Source organism: Phaenicophaeus curvirostris, chromosome 19 (assembly GCF_032191515.1).
Source record: "Phaenicophaeus curvirostris isolate KB17595 chromosome 19, BPBGC_Pcur_1.0, whole genome shotgun sequence".
Taxonomy (NCBI): Eukaryota; Metazoa; Chordata; class Aves; order Cuculiformes; family Cuculidae; genus Phaenicophaeus; species Phaenicophaeus curvirostris.
In genome coordinates, this window is record NC_091410.1 from 2,029,375 (window position 1) to 2,052,990 (window position 23,616).

General features: G+C 42.5%; 1 protein-coding gene across 1 annotated transcript in view; it reads left to right on the forward strand.

The window, feature by feature from the left end:
• The first annotated feature begins 4,766 nt into the window (after positions 1-4,766).
• Positions 4,767-23,616, forward strand: part of TBCD (tubulin folding cofactor D) — a 132,229-nt gene continuing 113,379 nt past the window's right edge. The window contains exons 1-7 of the mRNA XM_069872308.1: positions 4,767-5,016; positions 9,605-9,655; positions 9,850-9,947; positions 10,684-10,785; positions 12,294-12,440; positions 13,242-13,297; positions 16,968-17,100. Of these exons, the coding sequence (XP_069728409.1) occupies positions 4,845-5,016; positions 9,605-9,655; positions 9,850-9,947; positions 10,684-10,785; positions 12,294-12,440; positions 13,242-13,297; positions 16,968-17,100 (759 nt within the window). The 5' untranslated portion in view covers positions 4,767-4,844. The remainder of the gene's footprint in view (positions 5,017-9,604; positions 9,656-9,849; positions 9,948-10,683; positions 10,786-12,293; positions 12,441-13,241; positions 13,298-16,967; positions 17,101-23,616) is intronic.

Genomic DNA, 23,616 nt, shown 5'->3' on the forward strand with positions numbered 1-23,616 from the left:
TCACTTGCTAGCACAGGTTCATATCCTGCTGAAGTAAAATACTGCACTGTTTGTGAGAACTCCAGTAGCCTGGAAAAGCAGCAGCTGCGCTATAGAGATTTCATGAACTTTCAATTAGATAATTGTTACTGCTGGATTTTATGTTCATCTCAAACAATGTGTTTTGTGGTGCTCAAGGAAAAAATAAGATTCTGAACAGCTATAACAATGACATGAAGAAAAAAGATATGTAGGGAAATCTGTATAACCATGTCTGCTTTACTTGTGGTGGCTTGTGGCACAAAATGGATTGGCAGGCTCTGGCTTACAGGCCATGTAACAGAGGCTGCACAGGCTGTTAGCTCATGACAGCCACATGTCATCCTCTGACTGAACTGTCTAATTTGGCCTGTGCGTGGATTGTATGGCCTCTGCAGCAGAGATGGTATAAAAGGACACTGAAGCTGCAGGGGCTTGCAGCCCTTCTTCAGGACCAGATCCCCATCACACCCCACAAGACAGAATCAGGGGACAGGGTAGAGCGAGACCTGGGGGACATTGCAGAACCCCAGTGGCAACTTTCACTATCTCGTGTACTCTCTTTCCACCCCCTCCTTTTTTTCTTCTTCTTCTTTCTTTTTACCCCTTTTCTCTTCCCCTTTCTAAGTTAAGTGGTTATTGGCAACATCTGGCCTCATCTGTGCCTTAATCTCTTGGTGGGTACCTGAATCTGCAGTCTCAGCATGTCAGTGTACCTTGCGACTTTAACAATGATGTAATTTTACTCTCTGTCAATGTAATAACAAGTGGTTAACATTTTCTGCTTCCTTTTAATTTGGGCTACAATTAGGGGATGTCAAAATGGTATGGTTATAACTCAATACAATTCTAATTAGTGGAAAAGAGGAATAATAAAGTTAAGAAAACATCTGAAATCATAGCTGATAGCTGGAAGAGCCAGGTTTGAGAAAGCAGCGAAGTGTATGCATGCTGGTGTCCATTCTTGTTAACAAACATACCTGTATCTCATTGGAAAGTTATAGAATCATAGAATGGGTTGGGTTGGAAGGGACCATGAAGGTCATCCAGTCCAATCCCCCTGCAGTGAGCGGGTACATCTTCAACCAGATCAGATTGCCTAAAGCCCAATCCAGTCTGACCTTGAATGTTTCCAGGGATGGGGCATTTACCACCTATTTGGACAACCCGTGCCAGTGCATCCCACCCTCAGTGTAAAAAAAGTCTTCCTAATACCTAGTCTAAACCTACCCTTTTTTAGTTTAAAATCATTACCCCTTGTCCTGCTGCTACAGACCCTACTAAAAAGATTTCTCCCATCTTTCCTATAAGCCCCCTATAAGTAGTGAAAGGCTGCAAGAGTTATCACAGCATGGTTTGGGTTAGAGGTGACCTTAAAGATCATCCAGTTCCAACCCTCTGCCATGGGCAAGGTCACCTCCCACTGGGTAAAGCTGCCCAAGGCCCCATCCAGCTGGGCCATGAACACCTCCAGGGAGGGGGCAGCAGCCACAACTTCTCTGGACAACCTATGCCAGTGTCTCCCCATCCTCATTGTGAAGAATTTCTTCCTAATGTGTAATCTAAATCTTCCCCCTTCCAATGTAAAGCCAACTTCCTCATCCTATCACTCCACACCCTTGTAAAAAGTCCCTCCCCAACTTTCCTGTAGCCTTCTTCAGGTACTGGAAGCTGCTCTAAGGTTTCCCTGGAGCCTTCTTTTCTCCAGGTTGAACAACCCCAACCCTCTCAGCCTGTCCTCATATCAGAGGTGCTTCAGCCCTTGGATCATCTTCATGGTCTCCTCTGGACTTGTTCCAACAGTTCCAAATTGTTCTTACATTGGATATTCCAGAATCAGACACAGGACTCGAGGTGGGATTTCATGAGGAGAGGAGCAGAGTCCATGGGAGCTTGTGATTTCTCCCTCCCTAATATTTGCTTTGCAGAAGCCAGGCATTCAGTGTGCCTGCGTTGTGTGACTGTGGTTTGTCTTGACTAATTTGAGCCTGAAGATCAGGTAACTGAGCACAGATGGAGTTCCTGGATCCCAGGAAATAAATGTCATCTGTTCGAATGTCCTGACAAGGGATTCCATTTATCATCAATGAAGCAAACGAGCAGCACTGGAGATAATCCCTCACCCCATCTTAATGTGTCAGCTACCCCAATTCCTGGAGTTAATTTTCTGTGAAGTCAAAGACAGGGTGACTGCGCATGTCTGCTGTAACTTCTGGTATTGGGAGCGCATTCAGAGTGGAGGTGTAACAAGGTAAAACATTCAATACTGTGACTGGCCAGTGACAAGTGGGGCCAGTGACAAGTAGGGTTCCCCAGGGCTCAGTGCTGGGTCCAGCCCTGTTCAATGTCTTTATCAATGACCTGGATGAAGGCATCGAGTGCACCCTTAGCAAGTTTGCGGATGACACTAAGATGGGTGGAAGTGTCGATCTGCTGGAAGGTAGGGAGGCTCTGCAAAGGGATCTGAACAGGCTGGACCGCTGGGCAGAGTCCAACGGCATGAGGTTTAACAAGGCCAAATGCCGGGTCCTGCACTTGGGGCACAACAACCCTGTGCAGCTCCAGAATAGGAGAAGTCTGTCTAGAAAGCTGCCTGGAGGAGAAGGACCTGGGGGTGTTGGGTGACAGCCGACTGAATATGAGCCAGCAGTGGCCCAGGTGGCCAAGAAGGCCAATGGCATCTTGGCTTGGATCAGAAACGGCGTGGCCAGCAGGTCCAGGGAGGTTATCCTCCCTCTGGACTCAGCACTGGTGAGACCGCTCCTCGAATCCTGTGTTCAGTTCTGGGCCCCTCACCACAAGAAGGATGTTGAGGCTCTGGAGCGAGTCCAGAGAAGAGCAACAAAGCTGGTGAGGGGGCTGGAGAGCAGGTCTTACAAGGAACGGCTGAGAGAGCTGGGGGTGTTTAGCCTGGAGAAGAGGAGGCTGAGGGGAGACCTCATTGCTCTCTACAACTACCTGAAAGGAGGTTGTGGAGAGGAGGGTGCTGGCCTCTTCTTCCAAGTGACAGGGGACAGGACGAAAGGGAATGGCCTCAAGCTCCGCCAGGGGAGGTTCAGGCTGGACATTAGGAAAAAATTCTTCACAGAAAGGGTCATTGGGCACTGGAACAGGTTGCTCAGGGAGGTGGTTGAGTCCCCTTCCCTGGAGGGGTTTAAGGGATGGGTGGACGAGGTGCTAAGGGACATGTTTTAGTGTTTGATAGGAATGGTTGGACTCGATGATCCGGTGGGTCTCTTCCAACCTGGTTATTAAAGCCTTTGACACAGTTTCTCACAGCATTCTGCTTGAGAAACTGTCAGCCTCTGGCCTGGACAGGCGCACACTCTCCTGGGTGGAAAACTGGTTGGCTGGAGGGCCCAGAGAGTGGTGGTAAATGGCGTGAAATCCAGCTGGAGGCCAGTGACAAGTGGGGTTCCCCAGGGCTCAGTGCTGGGTCCAGCCCTGTTCAATGTCTTCATCAGTGACCTGGATGAAGGCATCGAGTGCACCCTGAGCAAGTTTGCAGACGACACTAAGCTGGGTGGAAGTGTCGATCTGCTGGAGGGTAGAGAAGCTCTGCAAAGGGATCTGGACAGGCTGAACCGCTGGGCAGAGTCCAATGGCATGAGGTTTAACAAGGCCAAATGCCGGGTCCTGCACTTGGGGCACAACAACCCTATGCAGCTACAGACTAGGAGAAGTCTGTCTAGAAAGCTGCCTGGAGGAGAGGGACCTGGGTGTGTTAGTTGACTGCCGACTGAATATGAGCCAGCAGTGGCCCAGGTGGCCAAGAAGGCCAATGGCATCTTGGCTTGGATCAGAAACGGCGTGGCCAGCAGGTCCAGGGAGGTTATCCTCCCTCTGGACTCAGCACTGGTGAGACCGCTCCTCGAATCCTGTGTTCAGTTCTGGGCCCCTCACCACAAGAAGGATGTTGAGGCTCTGGAGCGAGTCCAGAGAAGAGCAACAAAGCTGGTGAGGGGGCTGGAGAGCAGGTCTTACAAGGAACGGCTGAGAGAGCTGGGGGTGTTTAGCCTGGAGAAGAGGAGGCTGAGGGGAGACCTCATTGCTCTCTACAACTACCTGAAAGGAGGTTGTGGAGAGGAGGGTGCTGGCCTCTTCTTCCAAATGACAGGGGACAGGACGAGAGGGAATGGCCTCAAGCTCCGCCGGGGGAGGTTTAGGCTGGACATTAGGAAAAAATTCTTTACAGAAAGGGTCATTGGGCACTGGAACAGGCTGCCCAGGGAGGTGGTTGAGTCACCTTCCCTGGAGGGGTTTAAGGCACGGGTGGACGAGGTGCTGAGGGATATGGTTTAGCGTTTGATAGGAACGGTTGGACTCGATGATCTGGTGGGTCTCTTCCAACCTGGTTATTCTGTGATTCTGTGATTCTATGATTCTATCTTCAAGGTCCTTTCCAATCCAAACTATTCTATGATTCTAACCCTAACAGCTCTAACATCCTCTGCCACCTACATGGCAATAACCCTCGCAGACCCAACCCTTAACCCCTAACTCCACCCCCCCCCCCCACGACCTTCAGAAGCAGGAGGACGAGCCCCGCCCCCCTCAGCCCCTCGCGACCCGCCCCTCAGGCGGTTCCCGCGCGGCGCGCAGCCGTCCCTTCAGCCGTTTGTCCTGCGCGCCGCTCCGTAGGCGGGAGGCGCGCCCGGCGGCGCGCGCAGGGTGGGCTCGGCGAGCGGCGGCGGCTGGCGGGGTGGCTCGTACGAAGCTGCCGGTGCGGGGCGGGTTCTCCGGGTCTGACCCGCCCGCCCCCGCTCTGACCCGCGCCCCGGTCTGACCCCCCGCCCCGCCTTCCTCAGCCCCAGCAGCCCCGCGGCATGGACGGAGCGGGGCCGGAGGAGGCGTGGGGCCAGGAGCCCAGGGCTGTCGCCGCGAGAAGCGTCCTGGAGAGTTTCAGCGAGAGCCAGGAGGTCGCGGCGCTGCTCAGCAGCCTGGGTGCGGTCTGCGGGCAGCGGGCGTCTCGAGAAATGGCCGTGGAGAAGTTCCTAGGTGAGCGCAGCGCTCGAGGGAGTACGGGCGTGTGGTGCTGAAAGGGCCCCACTGCCAAAGCCGGACTAAAACGCGGATTCTGGGCTAGTGATACTGCTGGAACTTAATCAGCCCGCAGTTTACAGAGCCGTAGAATCATCGAGTCCAACCATTCCTATCAAACACTAAATCATGGCCCTGAGCACCTCATCTACCCATCTTTTAAACCCCTCCAGGGAAGGTGACTCAACCCCCTCCCTGGGCAGCCTGTTCCAGTGCCCAATGACCGTTTCTGTGAAGAATTTTTTCCTAATGTCCAGCCTAAACCTCCCCTGGTGGAGCTTGAGGCCATTCCCTTTCATCCTGTCCCCTGTCACTTGGGAGAAGAGGCTGGTACTCTCCTCTCTACAACTTCCTTTCAGGTAGATGTAAAGAGCAATAAGGTCTCCCCTCAGCCTCCTTAAGGCTAAACAACCCTGGTTCCCTGAGTCGCTCCTCGTAATACTTGTTTTCCAGCCCCTTCACCAGCTTCATTGCTCTTCTCTGGACTCGCTCCAGAGCCTCAACATCCTTCTTGTGGTGAGGGGCCCAGAACTGAACACAGGATTCAAAGTGCAGTCTCACCAGTGCCGAGTACAGAGGGAGAATAACCTCCCTGGACCTGCTGGTCATACTGTTTCTGATCCAAGCCAAGATGCCATTGGCCTTGTTGGCCACCTGGGCCACTGCTGGCTCATGTTCAGTCGCTGTCAACCAACACCCCCAGGTCCCTCTCCTCCAGGCAGCTTTCTAGACAGACTTCTCCTAGTCTGTAGCTGCACGGGGTTGTTGTGCCCCAAGTGCAGGACCCGGCACTTGGCCTTGTTAAACCTCATGTCATTGATCTTATCCCAGCGGTCCAGCCTGTTCAGATCCCTAGATCTGTTTAGATTTACTCTGGTCATCTTGTGTTCTAAACACAGAATCATGGATTGGTTTGGGTTGGAAGGGACCTCAAAGCCCATCCAGTTCTAACCCCCTGCCATGGGCAGGGACACCTCCCACTGGATCAGGTTCAAAGCCCCATCCATCCTGGCCTCGAACACCTCCAGGGATGGGGCAGCCACAACTTCCCTGGGCAACCTTGGGCAGGGCCTCACCACCCTCATCATGAAGAATTTCTTTCTATTACAAATCTTCCTCCTTCCAATTTAAGCTACTGCCCCTCTTCCTATCACATTGAAAAAACATTCTGTCCCTTGAAAATAGTCCCTCCCCAGCTTTCTTGTAGGTTCCTTTCTGCTACCATGTAGTATTTAACTACTGTAAATAAAACCCTAGGTCTGGGATATAAGAAATCTGAATCCTGACCCATGTTTAGCCTCCAGTTTCCTATTCAAATGCAGGCAGTAGTTCAGTCAAAGCTTGTATGTTTGTCAAATAAAACCAATTTTGTACCTAATATCTTGTTAAAAGTGCATCCATTTTGTGCTTTGCAATGCAAATTTCATATTTTCACTTCTATGTTTCATAGGCAGTGCAAAGGGCAGGTGGCTTCATGCACATGATGTGATCGTATCTACATGGAGGCAGCTTGGATCTGTAGTGACTGAGCTTTTGTGCCATATAATGAAACCTATTCTGCTAGTCATCCTTCCCCTGTATTCAGCTTTGGTGAGGCTGCACCTTGAATCCTGGGCTCAGTTTTGGGCCACTCTCTACAGGAAAGACACTGGGGGATTGGAGTGTTTCCAGATAAGGGGAATAAAGCTGGGGAAGGATCTGGAGAACAAATCTTATGAGGAGTGGCTGAGGGACCTGGGGCTATTCAGTCTGGAGAAGAAGAGGCTGAGTGGAGACCCCATTGCTCTCTGCAGCTCCCAGAAAGGAGGTTGTAGTGAGGTGGGTGCTGGACTCTTCTCCTGGGTAACCAGCAACAGGATGAGAGGAAATGGCCTCAAGTTGTGCCAGGACAGGTCCAGATTAGAAATGAGGGAAAAATTTCTTCACCAAAAGGGTTCTCATGCACTGGCAGAGGCTGCTTGGGCAGTGGTGGAGTCCCCATCACTGGAGATCTTTAGCAGGTGGGCAGACGAGGTGCTCAGGGATGGTTTAGTCGTGGACAGGAATGGCTGGATTTAATGATCTAAAAAATGGTATTTTCCAATCAAATGATTCTAGATCTTAGCTCGACATAGAAGTGGTATAAATACATGCTTGTAGCAGTGTGCTAGGTAATTAGCCTGTTATAATGCACATCTGTGGATTTGATCTGATATTCCTACCAGATAATTTGCGAAGATTAATTCAAAGTTTATAGTATTTACAAATCCAAGTAAATGAACGAACATTTTGCAAGTACTTTTGCAAAAATGGTGACATTGCAAAAACTTACTGTCAAAATGTTGATCCAATGTCTGTGTTTTTGATAAAAATGAACTAGGCAAGCAATAAACCAGAAACCCCAAAATTTGGCAGTCTGACCCTGCAGAAATGACTCAGTAGAACTGTACTCGATTGGCTTAACTGATTGCTCCATCTGAGGAGGTCGGTGCTGAACGTGTAACTGTTCAGGAAGCAAGAGAAGAACGCTTGTGTTACTCTTGATTGTTCAGTATCACAGTCCTGGGTGTACTCTGATGGGATAGAAAAGCCATTACTGAAAAAAATCTCAGTGCCTGGAAGGCCATCATCTCATCCCGCTGATCTTCTTGCTGTGCCTCTCTATCTTTCATACCACGTGTACTGTCTGTGTGTTTAAGTTTTATTTATGAACTTTCTGCATGCCTATCACAGCCTGATCAATGCAGTGTCAATGTACTTAAAACTGATTGATACTGCACATGTTACTCAATATTTGGATATACTGTTTAGGGTATAAGGTACCATTTGATCTTTCTTGGGCAAAATATCCCAAATGTGGTAAAAGGCTAAATGTGTGGGATATAATGCTGAAGCTTAGGGAGTGCCTTTAGTTTGTATGACGATAATGCACTAAGTCAGTTACAGAGGATTTTAATACAAATCTCCAAAGCATTCACAAAAACGTGGTGCTCGTTTTTATGAGAACTGTTGCGAGTTTATTCTGCAGTTACACTTGTGTAGGAAGATTTAGGTTTGATTTTATTTTATATTTTTTTTAAATTGGAAGGACTTTGTCTTCAGTTGATTTACATCAGTATTTACATTTGGGCTTTTACTTGAGATTGCCAGAACACGACCTGAGAAAGCAGTTTGGCAGGATAAGGGTTTTGCTTTTAAATTCCAGTTCTGCTTTGAGTTTTAGTGGAATTTCTTGTATTCACAAGTTCTATTGTTTGTACACAGCTAAATGTTTCGTTAATTATAGTGGGATGGTTAGAAGCTCAGGCTTCCTTCTTGATAGAGGACAGCTGCTGTCTTGGAAGTAGTTGTGCAGTGTCATCCCCTGGTCAGCTACAGCACTGTTGCAGATGAGATATGTCTTGTTAGTTCAGTGTTGACATGACAAGTGGAGAAGGGGGATAGAGAGCAAAATTGTTTGAAGAAACAAGTGCAGGAAAAGAAGGGGTTAAGAAGATGCTTTAGTTTCTAATTAAAGAGCTGTTTTCTGACCAGATATTTAAAATGAGTCAGGCAATCTCCAGTGCAATGCTTGATTATCTCTTCTGAAATCTAGCTTTCATTCTGTAGCTGTTGTTGGTTCTAGGTTTATAGGCTTTTGTTTCTGAAAACTGTGGCAAGTTGTTCTTAGGTTTTTTTTTCCATTTTTGATTTCAGTTTGTTTTTCCTCAAGTCGGTTCCCCAAAGGAAGAAAGCATATTACTGATAACAAGAGAAAGCAAGTAATGTGAAAGTTTTGAGGATCACAGATAGTTGCAGCAGCAGTTTTTGTTTGTCCAGGTTAAAATGTGTCAAGGATTCTTTGTTCTTTGCCTAATAATTTTCTGTTCAACTTCAAAATAAGAAGCCGGCTCGGAGAACTGTGAAAAGCACCTTTGCTTGCAAAGTATCTGTCCATATTATGTACTGTGTGGGGTTCTTCTGCCATAGCCAGGTAGCTCCAAAGAAGGAGATAAGAATTCTGCTGTGCCTGAAGCCTATTTTGGTACAGTTCCTCAGTGGTGGAATTGTATCTTTAAATATGCTACAGACATGGGAAGAGAGATACACTGGGTTTCACGCCGAGGCCATCTAGGGAGAATTTCTCCATGGCTGAGTTAGCCTCAGGGTAAGACAAGTGTCATGCTGCTGCACTTCTTGACTGTGAGATGTCCATGTGTGTTGTTTTTAAAGACAACCAATAATTTGACAAACAAAGCAATGTGTGAAAGTATGGGCCACCATGACCTTTGCAGTGAGGGACAGCAACAAACTGCGTGTCTGTGTTTTATCTGACTGTGGGATTTGTCCACAGTGATTTGAGAGACTTCTGGAAAGACGTTCATGATTCAGTGTATGTAAATGATTACTATGTTGAAGTGGACAGACTGTATTCTTACAGTTATTTTTCTGCAGTTTACTTACTTTTTGACCTGGCTTGCAGCTGGCGGCAGGACTTAGCTCAACAATATTGCAGTCTTAACTTAAAGCTGTCTAGAATCAAGGGCCTTTAATTTGAAGAGCTTATCAAAGATATCTTCCTTTTCAGGTATAATGGACAAGTACCAGGAGCAACCTCACCTGTTGGATCACCACTTAGGTAGGAACGTTATCTTTAATTATTATTTTTTTTTACTTACATACATGAAAATCTGTTCATATTTGCATTACAAGATTGCTGTGGTTGATATTACTTCTGTGATATGACCACTATCTCCCCTTTTATTATTAGAAGTTCAAGAAACTGTAAGCTACATACGTGAGTCTCACTTCTTTTTCCTTTCTTTTCATCAGAGTGGATGATGAATTCATTGTTGAATATAGTATGGGAAAATGTATCTTCTCCTCCGCTAGTTCACCTGGCTTTTAAATTTCTTTACATCATTACAAAGGTAAAAAAGCCCCAAATTAACATTCTGTAACTGAAATGTGTAAGTTCTCAATATTTTCTTTGTTGTTTAAATACCAAAATCTAACATTTTCAAAAATAGTGAAGTAATTAAATAATTGTCTAAATAATGCAATGAAATGTTTTAAACTGTACTGTGAAAAGCTAGTTCTATTTTTCATCATTTTCGTGATAGCTTATGGTATTTAATGATCTAGAGTACTAACAAGCAAGGTCTGAATGCAAAACCAGTAATTTCAGATACTGACATATTGAGTGATAAATGAGAGTCATCATATTGAAAAGAGGAGTAAAGTATGATGAAGAATGAAATAGACTGTGGAATTTCTATCTGAGCGTAAAAAAACCAGGGTTTGACTGTGAGAGTTGAACGCTGGAATAGGTTACTCGGAGAGTGCAGAGTCTCCATCCTTGTAGGTACTGAGAAGCCCTTCTGGATGTGGTCCTGTAGCGTGCTGGAGGTGACCGTGCTTTGCCAGGAGTGCTGGACTAGGCAGTCTTTAGAAAAAGTCCCTTAGTTTAAAGTTCAAGAATTATCATGCCATTAATTCTAAATAAGTTTGTAAAAACTGAGAAATTTTAAGGTGTTTAGTGCCTTAATTCATACCCTTTCTGTTCTTACTACATGAGGATCATCTATAAGAAGTTACTCAAAGCTCCCAAATCTTCAATACTTGATGATGCCAGATAGCTTACTAAATTCTGAATTTCTCTTGTAGGTAAGAGGGTACAAACGTTTCCTCCCACTGTTTCCTCATGAAGTAGGTGATCTGCAGCCAGTTTTGGATATGCTTGCAGACCAGGACCCAAAAGACTCTGAGGTACTTGCGGTACTTTTTGTTTAACTTTTATGTCTCACACAGAAAAAGCTGGTGAACCGTGTAAGGAAAAATATCTGGAAAGCAATGTCTAAAGCAGTCATGCACACTGTGTGGTGTTCACTGAATGTCTGGATTTATTATGGAAGCAATCGAAGTAATTGAAACAATAATAATTAGAAAGGCAATGAAAAATACTGAATTTCTAAAACGAGTAGCTGAAAAGTTTTCTTCCTGGTAAGCATATTGTTAACAGTCCTGTTAATTTAGCTGAAGTCATAGAAGTAAAATCATAGGTAATGGAGTATTTTCAGTTTTATGTATTTATTCCTATTTCTTTACACGAACAGGCAGTTTTTTAAATTTTTGAGTTTTTCAAAGTTGATATGAGGACCTCTGTTTTGATGAGGAAGTGAAGGAGAGTTAATATTCTTTGTTTGATTTTGTAAAATGCTTGTTATTTCCCAGTATGTATCTTCAAAGCTATGAGTGTATTTTGGTGGATTTTTTTTTTTTTTATTTTCTTTTGAAAGGAGGGAGGTGACAATTGGAGAAAAATGCACAACTATAGACCAAATGGCTTGGATTTTTTACCTTTTGATATTGTATTCCTGGCTATGGAAAAATAACACAGAATTTCAGATTTTTTTTTTTTTCTACCTATTAGCAATTTGAAAACCAATGTGACACCACTTCATTATGTATCCTGATTTAATGTTTTATTTAGCCAGGAATGTTCTGGACAAGAATTCTGGTTTGAAAAATACTTAAGCAAAGAATTTTTAAGAATGTATTAAGTTAATAGAATTGTGGAATATCTCGAGAAGGAAGGGGCCCATAATATCAATTAGTCCAGCTCCAAGATACTGTAGTTCATATTCTTATATTTTTACATAAAGAAAGATAAAAATTCCAGAAGGTTTATCAAAATAGGTGGATTATAATCTATTATAAGAAAAAAAAATCCTGGCTATGAAGGCAATAACAGTATTGCTGCTCTAGATACAAATAATTCTTGAATAAACATTCTAGCTTCTGACCACTTGGCTGGTGTTGCTGATGGAGTTGTACAGTTTTAGTGCTTGTAAAAGTTCCCTTTTGTCTATCTGTCTCTCAAAAGACATCTAAAGTAGTTTCCATGGAAATAGTACATTAGAAATCAGGAGGGAGAATGTGTTTCTATCATATTAGTGTCTGGAGGCACTAATGTGCTGGGAGGAGAAGAAAACAGGGAAATGGCAATGTGCAGTTTTCCTTTGGGAAGGAAATAAACTTGTCTGGATTTCAGATTTGGAGGGGAGGGACCAATAATTTTGTTAAAGTGTTCCTGTTTGGGATCTCTTGTAATTATGTATCCTTTGGTGTTTTAGAGCAGTTAGTTACGGAGTTCTCTCTTCATTGTCTGACTTTGAAGGTTCCTTGGAGCTAGTGGGTATTTTATGCTCCATGCACTGTGTTGGAATATGTTCCAGAAAATGGAGTGCATATTTGGTTTTACCATTCTTTTTCAGAGTTGGGAAACTCGTTATATGCTGTTGTTATGGCTCTCCATGATCTGCTTGATTCCGTTTGATCTGGCCCGTTTTGATGGCATTGTTATTTCTGAGGAGGGGCACGCTCGTATGCCAACAATGGATTGCATCCTTCAAATAGCAAAGGTAAGTGTGATACATTTGGTAATACCGCAAGCCTGTGATATTTGTCTTAGGCTTAGTCTTTCAATATGTAATAAAGTATTGTCTTTTCAGAACATTATTCATGCCTATATTTTCTGTATCTGGTCTGCAAAGAACTTCTCCTTAATTTTGGTATCTCCAGTATGTTCTTTGCTGCTCTGGTGTCAAATGAGACTGTTCCTTGTTTTCCCTGAATATGCAAAATACTTTGATTTTGTTAACAGCTTTTAGTGTTTGAAAATCCTAGCCAGCTTTTTCTGAAAGCCACGTTTGATGATTTATGTACGAGAATAGTGTTCAATCAGGATGTATAACATTGGAAGCTTTGACTGCATGAAGAATTTTCAGCAAAGATAATATTAAGTTTCAGTGGGCATAAATGGAAGTGGCTAACCTGTTATCTCTATAAGATGAAAATAAAGAACAACTTTTTCCCCGCAAATACCTGAACAACTTATACTGTTAACACTTGCAGCACTTCAGTGGGTTATCACTTGTAGGCACGTAGTAGCCCAAATAGAGCTGTAAGTGAAGGTTTCAGTGAAGATAAACTTGCTGCCAAAGACACAGAAGGGAGGCTTTATTGTCTCAGATAGTTTGTTAACTGGGTAAGTTAATTTTTGTGATCTTAAGCTCAGTTTGTAATCACAATTACTTAACATATGTAATTGTGATAATGTTTGTATTTGTAAGTATTTAGCGTGTTTGTGTACAAAGTTGTTAGGTAGTTATTAAAGCTTCGTGTATGAATTCTCTCACAGTTGATTTTCTTTTTACCTTTAGCGTTACCTGGTTGTCAGTGATAAGGCTCAAGATGGAGCTGCTGTGCTGGTTTCAAAGTAAGTCTCTTTTGTTCTCCTTGGCAGAAAGAAAAAAGCTAGCTTCCATTTCTCCTGCTGTTTTTCAATCTGACATGTTACTACTGACAGCACTGAGAGGGTGGGAAGCTGCCAGCAGTAAGTAGGCTGTTAAAATTGCTTGAACCTGATCCAATACTGTGCTGCTTATTGCAAATGCTGCAGACCAGAGGGAGTCACAAGCTGCTCTGCTAGCAGGCTACTATTCCACCTGCCTTCTAGGGACTGGTGTTATATGGTTTCAGAAGGATACAATTACTCTGCATTTGCTGCTGAGTTTTGCAGAGTTGTGTGGCAAACTGAGACTTGACGTCTTCTATTAGTGGCTGGATGTTTCCTAGGAGTACTTAGGTTATGTGAAAGAAAATAGTAATGCTAGAATTTATTTTCTTAATATCCCTCTTGTGACTTTCTTCATTCTCTCAACCAGAAAACAATACTTCTGTTTTCTTAGGCTTATTTTTGTAAAATAATTCATCAAATGAAACAGATGTAGGATAATGGAATTTTGTAAATCCCATTGTTTTACATGGTTGTTGTTCAGACATGGGACAGTTTGTCACACAGGTGCAGTTCTTCTGATATTTTTTGCTAACTTCAATAATACTGATGCTAGGTTTGTTTATAAATTTGAATTGATGAACTTCTGTATCTCTACTCTCCCAGTGCATTAGTGGAGATTAGTTTCAGTTGTGATGCATATGAGAATAAATTACAAAGACCATAAACAGTGCTAATACACATGAATCTCTTTTCCAGTACATATTCCAGTATATTTTAGTGGCAGAGTACTTTAGTCAGCTCAGTTTGTCGTTTGTTTTTTCTTTTCCTGTCTTTTTGCTCCAGCCACCCCTGTGCTGATCCCATAGTGCACCATACACCCTGTCTGCACTAGAGGGCTCTGCCTGTGCAGCTATCAGAGCAGAGGCTCTGCAGGGTGAACAAAGCAAGCAGGATACTGGGTGTGACTAGCTGGCCTGAACAATAATAACTCTTCACGTTTTATTCTGCGTTAAGAAGCGCAAAATATGTGTGATTGATAGTGTCAAAATAGGTGTAACTAGAATATTTACTAGAGCAGATCCTCACAGTCTCTTTGGGAAATAACCGTCCATGTACTTATTTTAAATTTATTCTGAACTTCAGTTGAGGGACTCAGTGCTTTAAAAATTTGTATTTGGTGACTTTACTACTACAGTTCTTAATCTGAAAACAAACATTTTTTTGTTTTGGGGGTGATAGTGTCATGTGGAAGATTCATGACGAGCTGATACTAGAATCAGTTCTCTGTGACTGGTCCTGTGCTTGTCTCATTTACTTTGAAATATTGCAGAGCAAAATTCAAATGTTTGTCCGCTTATCCTATTTAGTCTTTAAAATCATTTTAGAAGTGATAATTGCTAGTTGCTTTTCTAGGATTTTGATGTCTCTGCATTGGTGATCTGCCAGTTACAAGCTGATAGGAGCAGAGGATTTGAGGAGGTAGTGTGATGTAGAGTGAACTATTCTTGAGCATTCTTATGTGCCCGAATATACCCTTTATCTTCTTCACTTCCTAAAAGCCCAGAAAAATACTCAAATCAACAAACTGTGGTAGAGTCCTGAAGGTACATCCAGTATTTGGAAACCTTCTCAAGTAAGGGCGACAGTAATTTGAAAGGATTCTTTCATCACACTACACTGATTGAATTTGCACTTGATTGGCACTCCAGGGTATTTGTAAAAATAAATTTCTAGTGGGAGGACGTATTCTATGCTGTGATTGATTACAGGATCACATTCAGCAAAACTTTGTGAAGTCGCTGCATCTCAATGCAGAATGCTATGCAGGCATATTACTAGCACTTGTCTCTTGTTCTTGTCACCTCTTTTTATTGGCTGAATTAGTTTTTATTAAAAATATATGTTCAGAACAAGTAAGGTGATAGAATGCATTAAGCTTGTTCTAGTAGCAGCTGTATCAAGGTGTGTAAGATTGCAGTAGGAGCAGAATTGCTATTTGGTGCACTTATAATTATGTAATTTATTATGAAAATGCCATTTTTAAAATAGCCTAATGTTTAAACTACTTTACCTGGACTTAGAAGACCCAGGTCCAAGGCCTTTTGGTGCACTTGAATTCCCTGCTTTCTTATCCCAGAACAGTTCATCAATGAATGGGCATAGTAGTTCTGAGTTGAAATCAGTTTCACCTTCTTAAAGCCAGACTGTTTGGCAGGCAGGAATGCAAAAGTCCTGAGTTCGGCAGAGCGATAAGATACAGCAGTCTAACTGTAACACAATGAGTAGGAAGGTTGTGGGGGTGGAAGGGGAAGTCTGAGTTCTGGTTCTTCCCTAAGGAGTTCATGAATTTCAAGTGAAGTTTAGGAACATTAGGATCTAAGACTTCCTGTTTTCCAAAATAATTTGCATTTCATAGGGCAAAGGAGCTGGAGTTTGTTTCATGCATTTTCTGTCTGTTCAGTGACCCTGTTGCAGTAGGAGGAGATGAAGCTTATCCTTATCTTGCTTCCAGCCTTAAGGTTAGGGCAGTCCTTGGAGAAGTGATTTAAACTCCTTGGGGTTCAGAAAGGGTCTAGGAATCAGTTCCTCTGCTTCAGAGGTGACTTCTGTTTCCTGTGTTGTTGTGCAAACCAAGCTGTGTCCTTGCTGCTGTGTTACCAAACAGCTCCTCCACCTCCCCCAGCTCTCCCCAAACCCTCCCTGTCCTGTCGCTGAACACAGTAGATGCTGACTGACACAGCTGAGGGGATTACACAGCTGCTCGCTGTTTCCCATGCTCCTTGTAGGTAGAGATCCCTGCTAGGTGGCTCTGGGTGCTCTTCCCCATTTACTCTGTTGGAGTATGAATAGACACAAGCTCTGCATGCATCCTTCTTTAAGCTGTATGGGTTGTGCTTTGTGGGCTTTCCCATCTACCTTATTTCCTTTGAGTGCATTGAGAACAAAGTTTCTTAATGTCATCTGAATTTCTGGTGCGACAGGATCCTAGTTTTTAGGTGCTAAGAACACTGAATCAGGTGACTGCAGCAGTGCCCTGACGGCAGCTTAGGTGGCAATGATGGTGACTGGGTATCAGTTTAGGGAATTAGTTTAACCATCATGAACCTCTGTTGTCCTCTGTAAGACAGTAACAGTGCATCTCTTGACCCATCCAGTGTGTTTGACCTTTTCCAACACCTGAAAAAGCCAGTACAGCACTGGTGATTGCTCCGTACAGGCCTGGCTGATCACAGTGTGGTATCAATGAACCATAGATTTACAGCAGTCTTCAGATGTACAGAGTAGCTGGGAATGGTGGAGAATCTTTGTATTTGTTTCCTCTTTTCACTAATTCTTATGGAAATAATTTTCATGCGGGACCTTGGAAAGTCTGATGCTTCACAGTTAAGATGAGAGATCGCTAGAATCCAAGTTTATGGGTTGATTTGAAGTGGAAGTAAAATTCTGGGTCAGAACCTTGCTCAGAAACAGAAGGACTAAACATATGGTTCAGAGCGTTCCCAGCCTCAGCAATTTAGGAAAAAATAAATTGGAGAATTGTTTTTAGGAACTGCAACCAGTTGGGACAGCAGGAAAAGATATTTTTCATTGAGAATCTTAAAGACAGTAACTGAGGTCTTTTCTTTTGGTTTGGTTGTGTCTCTGACAGATTTATTGTCCGCCCTGATGTCAGGCAAAAAAGGATGGCAGACTTCCTGGACTGGACACTTTCATTGTTGTCCAAATCATCCTCCAAGACGATGGAGGGGACTGTCGTTATGAATGGCATGCTCCAGGCCCTGGTAAAAATGGGTTTTCCTTTAAAAGATTTGTTGATTGTACAGTATTGCTGTGGTAAACCTTTAATAGCATATGCACAGAGAAGTTCCTGTTTGTTAAAAAAGGAGAAGATAAACAGCTGGAATTTCCTGCACAACAGTTTTGAAGATGTAACTTCCCATGTATGTGTATTTTCTTCAAGTGTTCTTGTCATCACCAAATGACAGTGAAGTTAGCAGTACAGGTATTGATAAATAATCTCAAAAATGCTTTTAAATATGTTTGTATATTAGTAGTCCTTTCCTCATTCAGTTTGGGTTGTTTGTTGGGTTTTGCTGCTTTGAATAAAACCTTTGAGATAAAAGAAATAATTGCAACTGTACAAAATGAAGAGGTTGGGCTTCTGAGATTGTAGTAGTCTCTCCAGGACTTTTCAGAACTGATAACCAAAATGCAAATGGTTCTTGAAAGTTGTATTTGTTTTTCTTCAACTAAAATATCTTTCTTGATAGTTTTAATAAGACGCACTAAACCTGTTAGGCAGCATCCTTGTGTAGTCTGAAAAAATGTGGTGTTTCCTGTGTTTTTGCCAGCTAATTTGTACAGCTTTTTTGTTTAATGCTTCTTACCTTGTGAAGTAGCAGCAGCTTATGAATTGGAACCGAGTTCTTAGTTCGGAATTTAAAATATATATATTATACCTGGGTAAAAGTCTGTAATACTGAAACAGCTACTATGTGATGTCATTGCTCTTGTACATTCTAAAAATAACTTTTTATAAAAGCTTTCTTGTAGTTTTACGCACTTAAAAGTGTAGGCGTGCATTTTGAAATACCTGAATGACGGTTCTGGTATCTGTTCCAGTTTTGATGTCCAAACATACTTTGGTGGAGTCAGGGAGATTGAGTGGGTTGTTCCTTCTCATTTTTGCTGCTGACTGGAGCTGAGGTAGCACAGGCAAAGTTAGGTGATGTGCTCTTGTGCATAGGTTTGAGGATTTGCTGATATTTGTGTGAGTTTCTATAATTTGCGTAAATTTGCAGGTCTTTTTAAATAATTGTAACGAAGACTCACATGCAGTGTGTGCATGTGCATCAAAGCAAAGTTCTGGAACAAGTGTAGGGTGTCTGGGGTTTTTTTGTTGGGTTTTTTTTTTCTCCCTCTAGCAGCTCTTCCAAATCCAAAGATACCCGAACTGATCTAAATTTAGAATAACTTGGGACTGGCTGCTTAGGCAGGAGGAAGCATTATTTGTATGCATTGCAGTATGTTTCAAAAGATAGAATGATGTTTCATCATTTTATTGTCAGATCTGGAAAGGCTGCCTGACTGTTTGCCATCTTTAGAGCGTGATGAGACCTGCAGGATGTGTAATACATTCATGTTCTGTCATAATTCTTCTGAGTTTGGCTTTGGCTCCATCCACCTGTTCATTAGTGCATGCTAAGCGAAACAGGTGAATCCTCAACAAGTCAAATCGAAACTGGAATGTGATACAATATACCTTAGAGCAGAAGCCTGCCTTCCTGCATTTATGTGATTTTTTTCCTCCTTTGTGGGGATAATGTTTATCAGGCCAGTTTTATTTGTGTTCTACAGCTCATAACTCCTGTTCCATTTGGAAGGTATGAGCAAACTGAATTTTTAAAGCCTTTTCTTCTCTTCTTTTTGGTCTGCAATTTTTAATTTCAGTTACTACAGTGTAAGCATGAATCCCTGACATCATTAGGGAACAGAATTATTCAGAATGATATGTGTGCAGGTATGTTTATATGCAGACATGCAGAAGTAGAATAGGGAATATTTATTTCAAGAGTTTAATAGTAAGAATTTCAAAACAGACTTGTATCAGGAGCATGTTGTTAAAACAGAAAAATCAACTGAAAATGAAAGCACTGTTGAAAAGAAGTAAACCTTTTCTCTTAAACGTACAAGATTCTAACAGCCAATACAGAAACATCATAAGTAATTGCTAAGTGTGTAAAGCAGGACATATCCTCACAGAGACAACTAGAACCTGTGTTGATATACTTCAGAATCCTCTGCCCTTGGATTCCTGCAGCTATTTGTCACTCTGAGAATCAAACTTCAGGTGCCTGGGCAGTTCTCTTTGAAGAAGCAGGAGAAAAAGACTATTTTTCAGTTTATGGTCAGGACAGCAAGGCAGGTTTTGGGAATTTAGCAGTTTTTGCGAATGTAACCCACAAGGGTGGTATAAAACGTCTTTCTCTCTTCAGATGCACGTGGGGCTGCCCCTGTCAGGGTGGGTTTCAGTTGGATGGTACTTCTGTGCTGCATTTAGTCCACATTTAGGAAACAGCTTGCAGGGAGGCTGGCATGGCAAAACTGCTTTAAAAAGTCATGAAACTCTTGCATGTCAATGAACTGAAACTGCAGGTTTGGTACGCAGTGAGGAGTTGGATGTTTCTGCACTTTGATCTGCCTTGTCGTGGCCGTAGGTCGGGGTGATGTGTGCTGCTGTTTAATCCAGCTCAGCATTGTGTGAAACAAGTACTGCTGTTTCGTGGTTCGTGTTGTAACACGCAGCCTGCATTACATGTTTCAGTTCCACTGGTGTTTTTTTCTTTTCCCCTTTCCACCTGCTGTCACTAATATTCCACCTTCCAGCAGGTGGGCAGCAGAAATCGGGCTCGCAGAGTTTCAGAGTTAGGTTGTAGAACTCCCACTTTAGTGGAAACTCATCTTGCAGTATTGACTTAAGTTCACTTTTGTGCTTGGATACTTAGTGCATCTGGAGGATTACGAATGTGGTATTAATAAGAAATTGCTACATTTTTTATAACATTTCTTTACTTGAAGGAAGCTTCTAACCTGTTTCAAGAATCTGCATTTTAAATGCTCTTGGTCTGGAGGTTTACTTTTAAGCCTACCATTATATCAAACAGCTTTTTAGTTATTGCTGCAGGGTGTAGCACTCCCAGTTCTTGCGTGACAGAGATGTCATCATGTTGAGGTAGCCTTGGGCACTGAAACTCATTAAACCTTATTTGTTTTATAAGTGATTCAGTATACAAGTGTGAGTAATAATTAAAAAAATAAAACGCCCTACACAGTGATCTAATGAAACTTGAGAGGCTGAAGAACAGGGCATTTCCCTGAGCTGTCTCTAATGCAGGAGTTATTTAGCAACAGCAACACGCTTATGTAAATTTTGCTCCAGGGAAGAAAGAATTCTCTAACTATTTTCTTTCAGACCCAGAGGCACAAAAATAGAATATTTCAAAATAGACTGTTTCCCAAGTCTCTGTATTTCTGGCATTCTGAAAGAATTAGCGATGCTAGGATTGTCTGTTGGTGTTATTTTTCTTAAAGGGTGCTGTTTCTTAGTGTTTTGGTATAAAGGTACAAAAAGCAATGTTGGTATGAGGAGGAGGATCCTGCAGGTCTGCCCTGTAGATCCCTGGGGCACTCACCTCTTTGTGGTAATGCTGTATCTCATCTCATTCTGAATGTCACGGAGTGGCCTCGTCTGACACTTGTGAGTGTTTCCCCCTCTCACCAGATGCACTGTGGTTGGTTCAGTCTTTGGAAGTGCTTTTACCATCAGGCTGTTTGTTACCTGTTAGAATGTAGTGCTGTCTCAAGCTGCTAATTTTTTTGTGTGTGTGTGTGTCTGCTTTTAGACAGTCTTGGTAAGTTGGAAAAGACTGATTCTGTCAGCTGTCTGTGGGTTAGTCTGAACTTTGCGGGCTTTCAACTGATAAGTAACTAAGATCTTATGAAAAATTAACTCCTCTTGCCACCCATTAAAGTGGGCTCTGTTAATTACCATGCTGCTGCTGACATCAGTGCTCTGGCAAAGACAAGACCTACAGAAGGAGCACCGTTTGTGTTGAAGACATGGTAACTTTAGGCTTCAACTAATGTATTTTACCATTAGATGCACATATAATGCCTTGAATACTCTCTGCTTTCAAGCGTACTCATTCTTTGCGTCCTCCCTCGCCTTGTTTACCTCCCCACATCTACCCTGGAGGCAGGGATGGCGTTAGCTTTCCCTGAACCTGCAGGCATCTGACTACTAGGGGGTGCTCCAGAGTAATGGAAGAGGTGGGTTTCTTCTCAGCGAACAGAGGCTGAAATCGTCCTGCCGGTCCTTGGCCTGGTTGGTTACAGCCAGAGGGGAGATCCAGAACTGTGTCTCCTGCTTGGCAGGAAGATGTTCTTGCTACTGAACAGCCAGGCCGCCCTAATGGTGATTTGTGTAGCTTCAGGAAGGTGTCCTGGAGATGAACCTGGTTGATATATCTCATGGAGGTCGGCCTGTAGTGCGTTATGCAGACAATTGGAAGGTATGGTGTGTTTCTTCTCTGATTACTAAGAAGCTAGGTTTTGTTTTCCTTGCACCATGCTGTTTCTAAAGCAAAACCAGACTTGACAGTCATCATTGCTTGCACACTACTGATTGTCTCTAATTTGTAGGTGACTTAATTATTTATAAGAGAGGGAGTCTCATACTTTTCAACAGTTCAACAGGTTGGGTGAGTTGGTGTGTGTTGTGTGTCCTCATTAAAGTGAAGAGGCCATGGCGTAACTGTGATTGCATGGATACTCCAACAGACAGGCTCCTTCCTTGCAGCATTGTTAGCAGCTGACACTGAAATTTCTACGCAGGTGGCAAACCAAGCTTGTTAATCATTTTGTTTGTATCAGATTTTTTGAAATTGTGTGCCTTGGGTATTTTTGTTCCTTCAAGGCAGGAGCTTTGGGCCAACATCAGTTAAAGAGTTCTTTTATTTCCTCTGGAAAATATATCTTACAAACTCAGAAATTTGGGAAATTTTGGGTTGTAAATGCTTTTTTTACATGCTTTCACTGATAAAGAAGCAATGAAGACTTCTTTTTGTGACATTTCTACAAACAGAACTCCCCCGGCCCCCAACACTGGATTTCCTGCTGTGTGGAATATCTGCAGAGTAGTGCTCAACAGTTTGGTGGATTTCTAGTGTTCCTGAAACACCAGTAATCTGGTAGAAGGTTCTGTCTGACGTGTACATCGTTGAGTGCACATAGAACTTTGTTCCTTTCAGCTGTTTGGCATTTTCAGCTGTATTTATTCCAAAGTCAGTAGGTAATGTGTTCTATTGAACAATACCCATGTAATTAAAATGTCTTTTTTTTTTATTTTAGTTATTAATTTAAACACAGTACCTGTGTTGTTCTTTGCTTACTTTTTGCTTCTCCTAAAATTTTGCATCAATAAGATAAAATCCCTTAACTCCTCTCTCTGTTGCTATGATTTTAACATCTGAAAATATCTATTCTAAGTCCTTGCAGTATTTTTTTTAAGAATAGATATTTGGTGTTGAATAGTAGATCTGAAAGTAGTTTATTTAAATAGGAAGTGAATCTGTTGTTGGGAAACAATGTTTCACTTTTTGTTCAGAAAACAATGGAAATGGTTGTGAAGGTGCATCTGTCAGGTTCGCCTGGTGTGAGGCCATTTGCTTGTTGGTTTTTTTTTAGAAAAGCATTACAGACGTTTCTTGTACAATGTTTGAAGGGTTTTCTCCTGTCCTGTGGGAAGTCCTGCTTGTGTGTTGGTTCATTTCTTCCCACATCACGCTTTGAGGTGATCCCTTCTTTGAGGTGATCCCTTCTTTGAGGTGATGTTTTTCCTGAGGAGTGAGAGCTCAATTCAGAGCTGGCCTTGAGGATGTGAAAAAACAGAGGTTCATAGATGTCAGGTTTGAGGAGCTACCTAAGATGTGTGGATGTTCTGAGGGTTCGGTTGTGCTTGTGCAGGAGTCCCAGGCAGTGTGGTGAGGAGTGTGAGGGTGGGCATCCAGCTTACTCTAGAAGTGCTCCCAAAGCTGTAATAAAAAGCTGTTTCTCTGTGTTATCACTGCTTTAGAAGTCAGGCTGGGTTTTGTTTGAATGTGCTTGAATACAATGCAGATGATTTAGAGGCAACTGCATGTGCTTTAACAACAGAATTGGCTCTTCACTGGGCTTCTGTACTTAAAGGAGGAGTGACTATGAAGGCAGGTGATGCAGAAATGTAGCTGTGTCTCCTAGCATCTGCTGCAAGCTTGTAACCTTATAGAGAAACCACTGGACAGGTTTTTAAAGCGGAACGTGGGAAGAAAGTCATAAAAAAATGAGATTTGTGTGTTCCATTGAAGAGGCAGAAACATTTTAGAGGTGCTCTAGATTTGTGAATTATAGCAAAGACTTGCAGATTTTTTTCTTCGAGCTTTCTAATACAGCAGAAGGTTGTTGCATTAGTTGGAAATAGGGTTTTTTTGGATACTGATGTAGTATATTGATAAATCTATGCTGTATGCATACAACTTGTGTTCAGTTGTTTCAGTGCACTGTTCTTGTGGGCCTGGAATAGTTCTGTAGCAATTTATACTTTGTAAATGTAGTTTTTAAAGGATGCTTTATGATTTACTTTATTTTAGAAAACATGAAAAATTTTGAAAAATATATACTATCAATTTCTACTATATAGCTTATAGTAGAGTTGATCAAAAATGCTAACTTAGGATCCTAAAATTCAATTTTTTAACAAA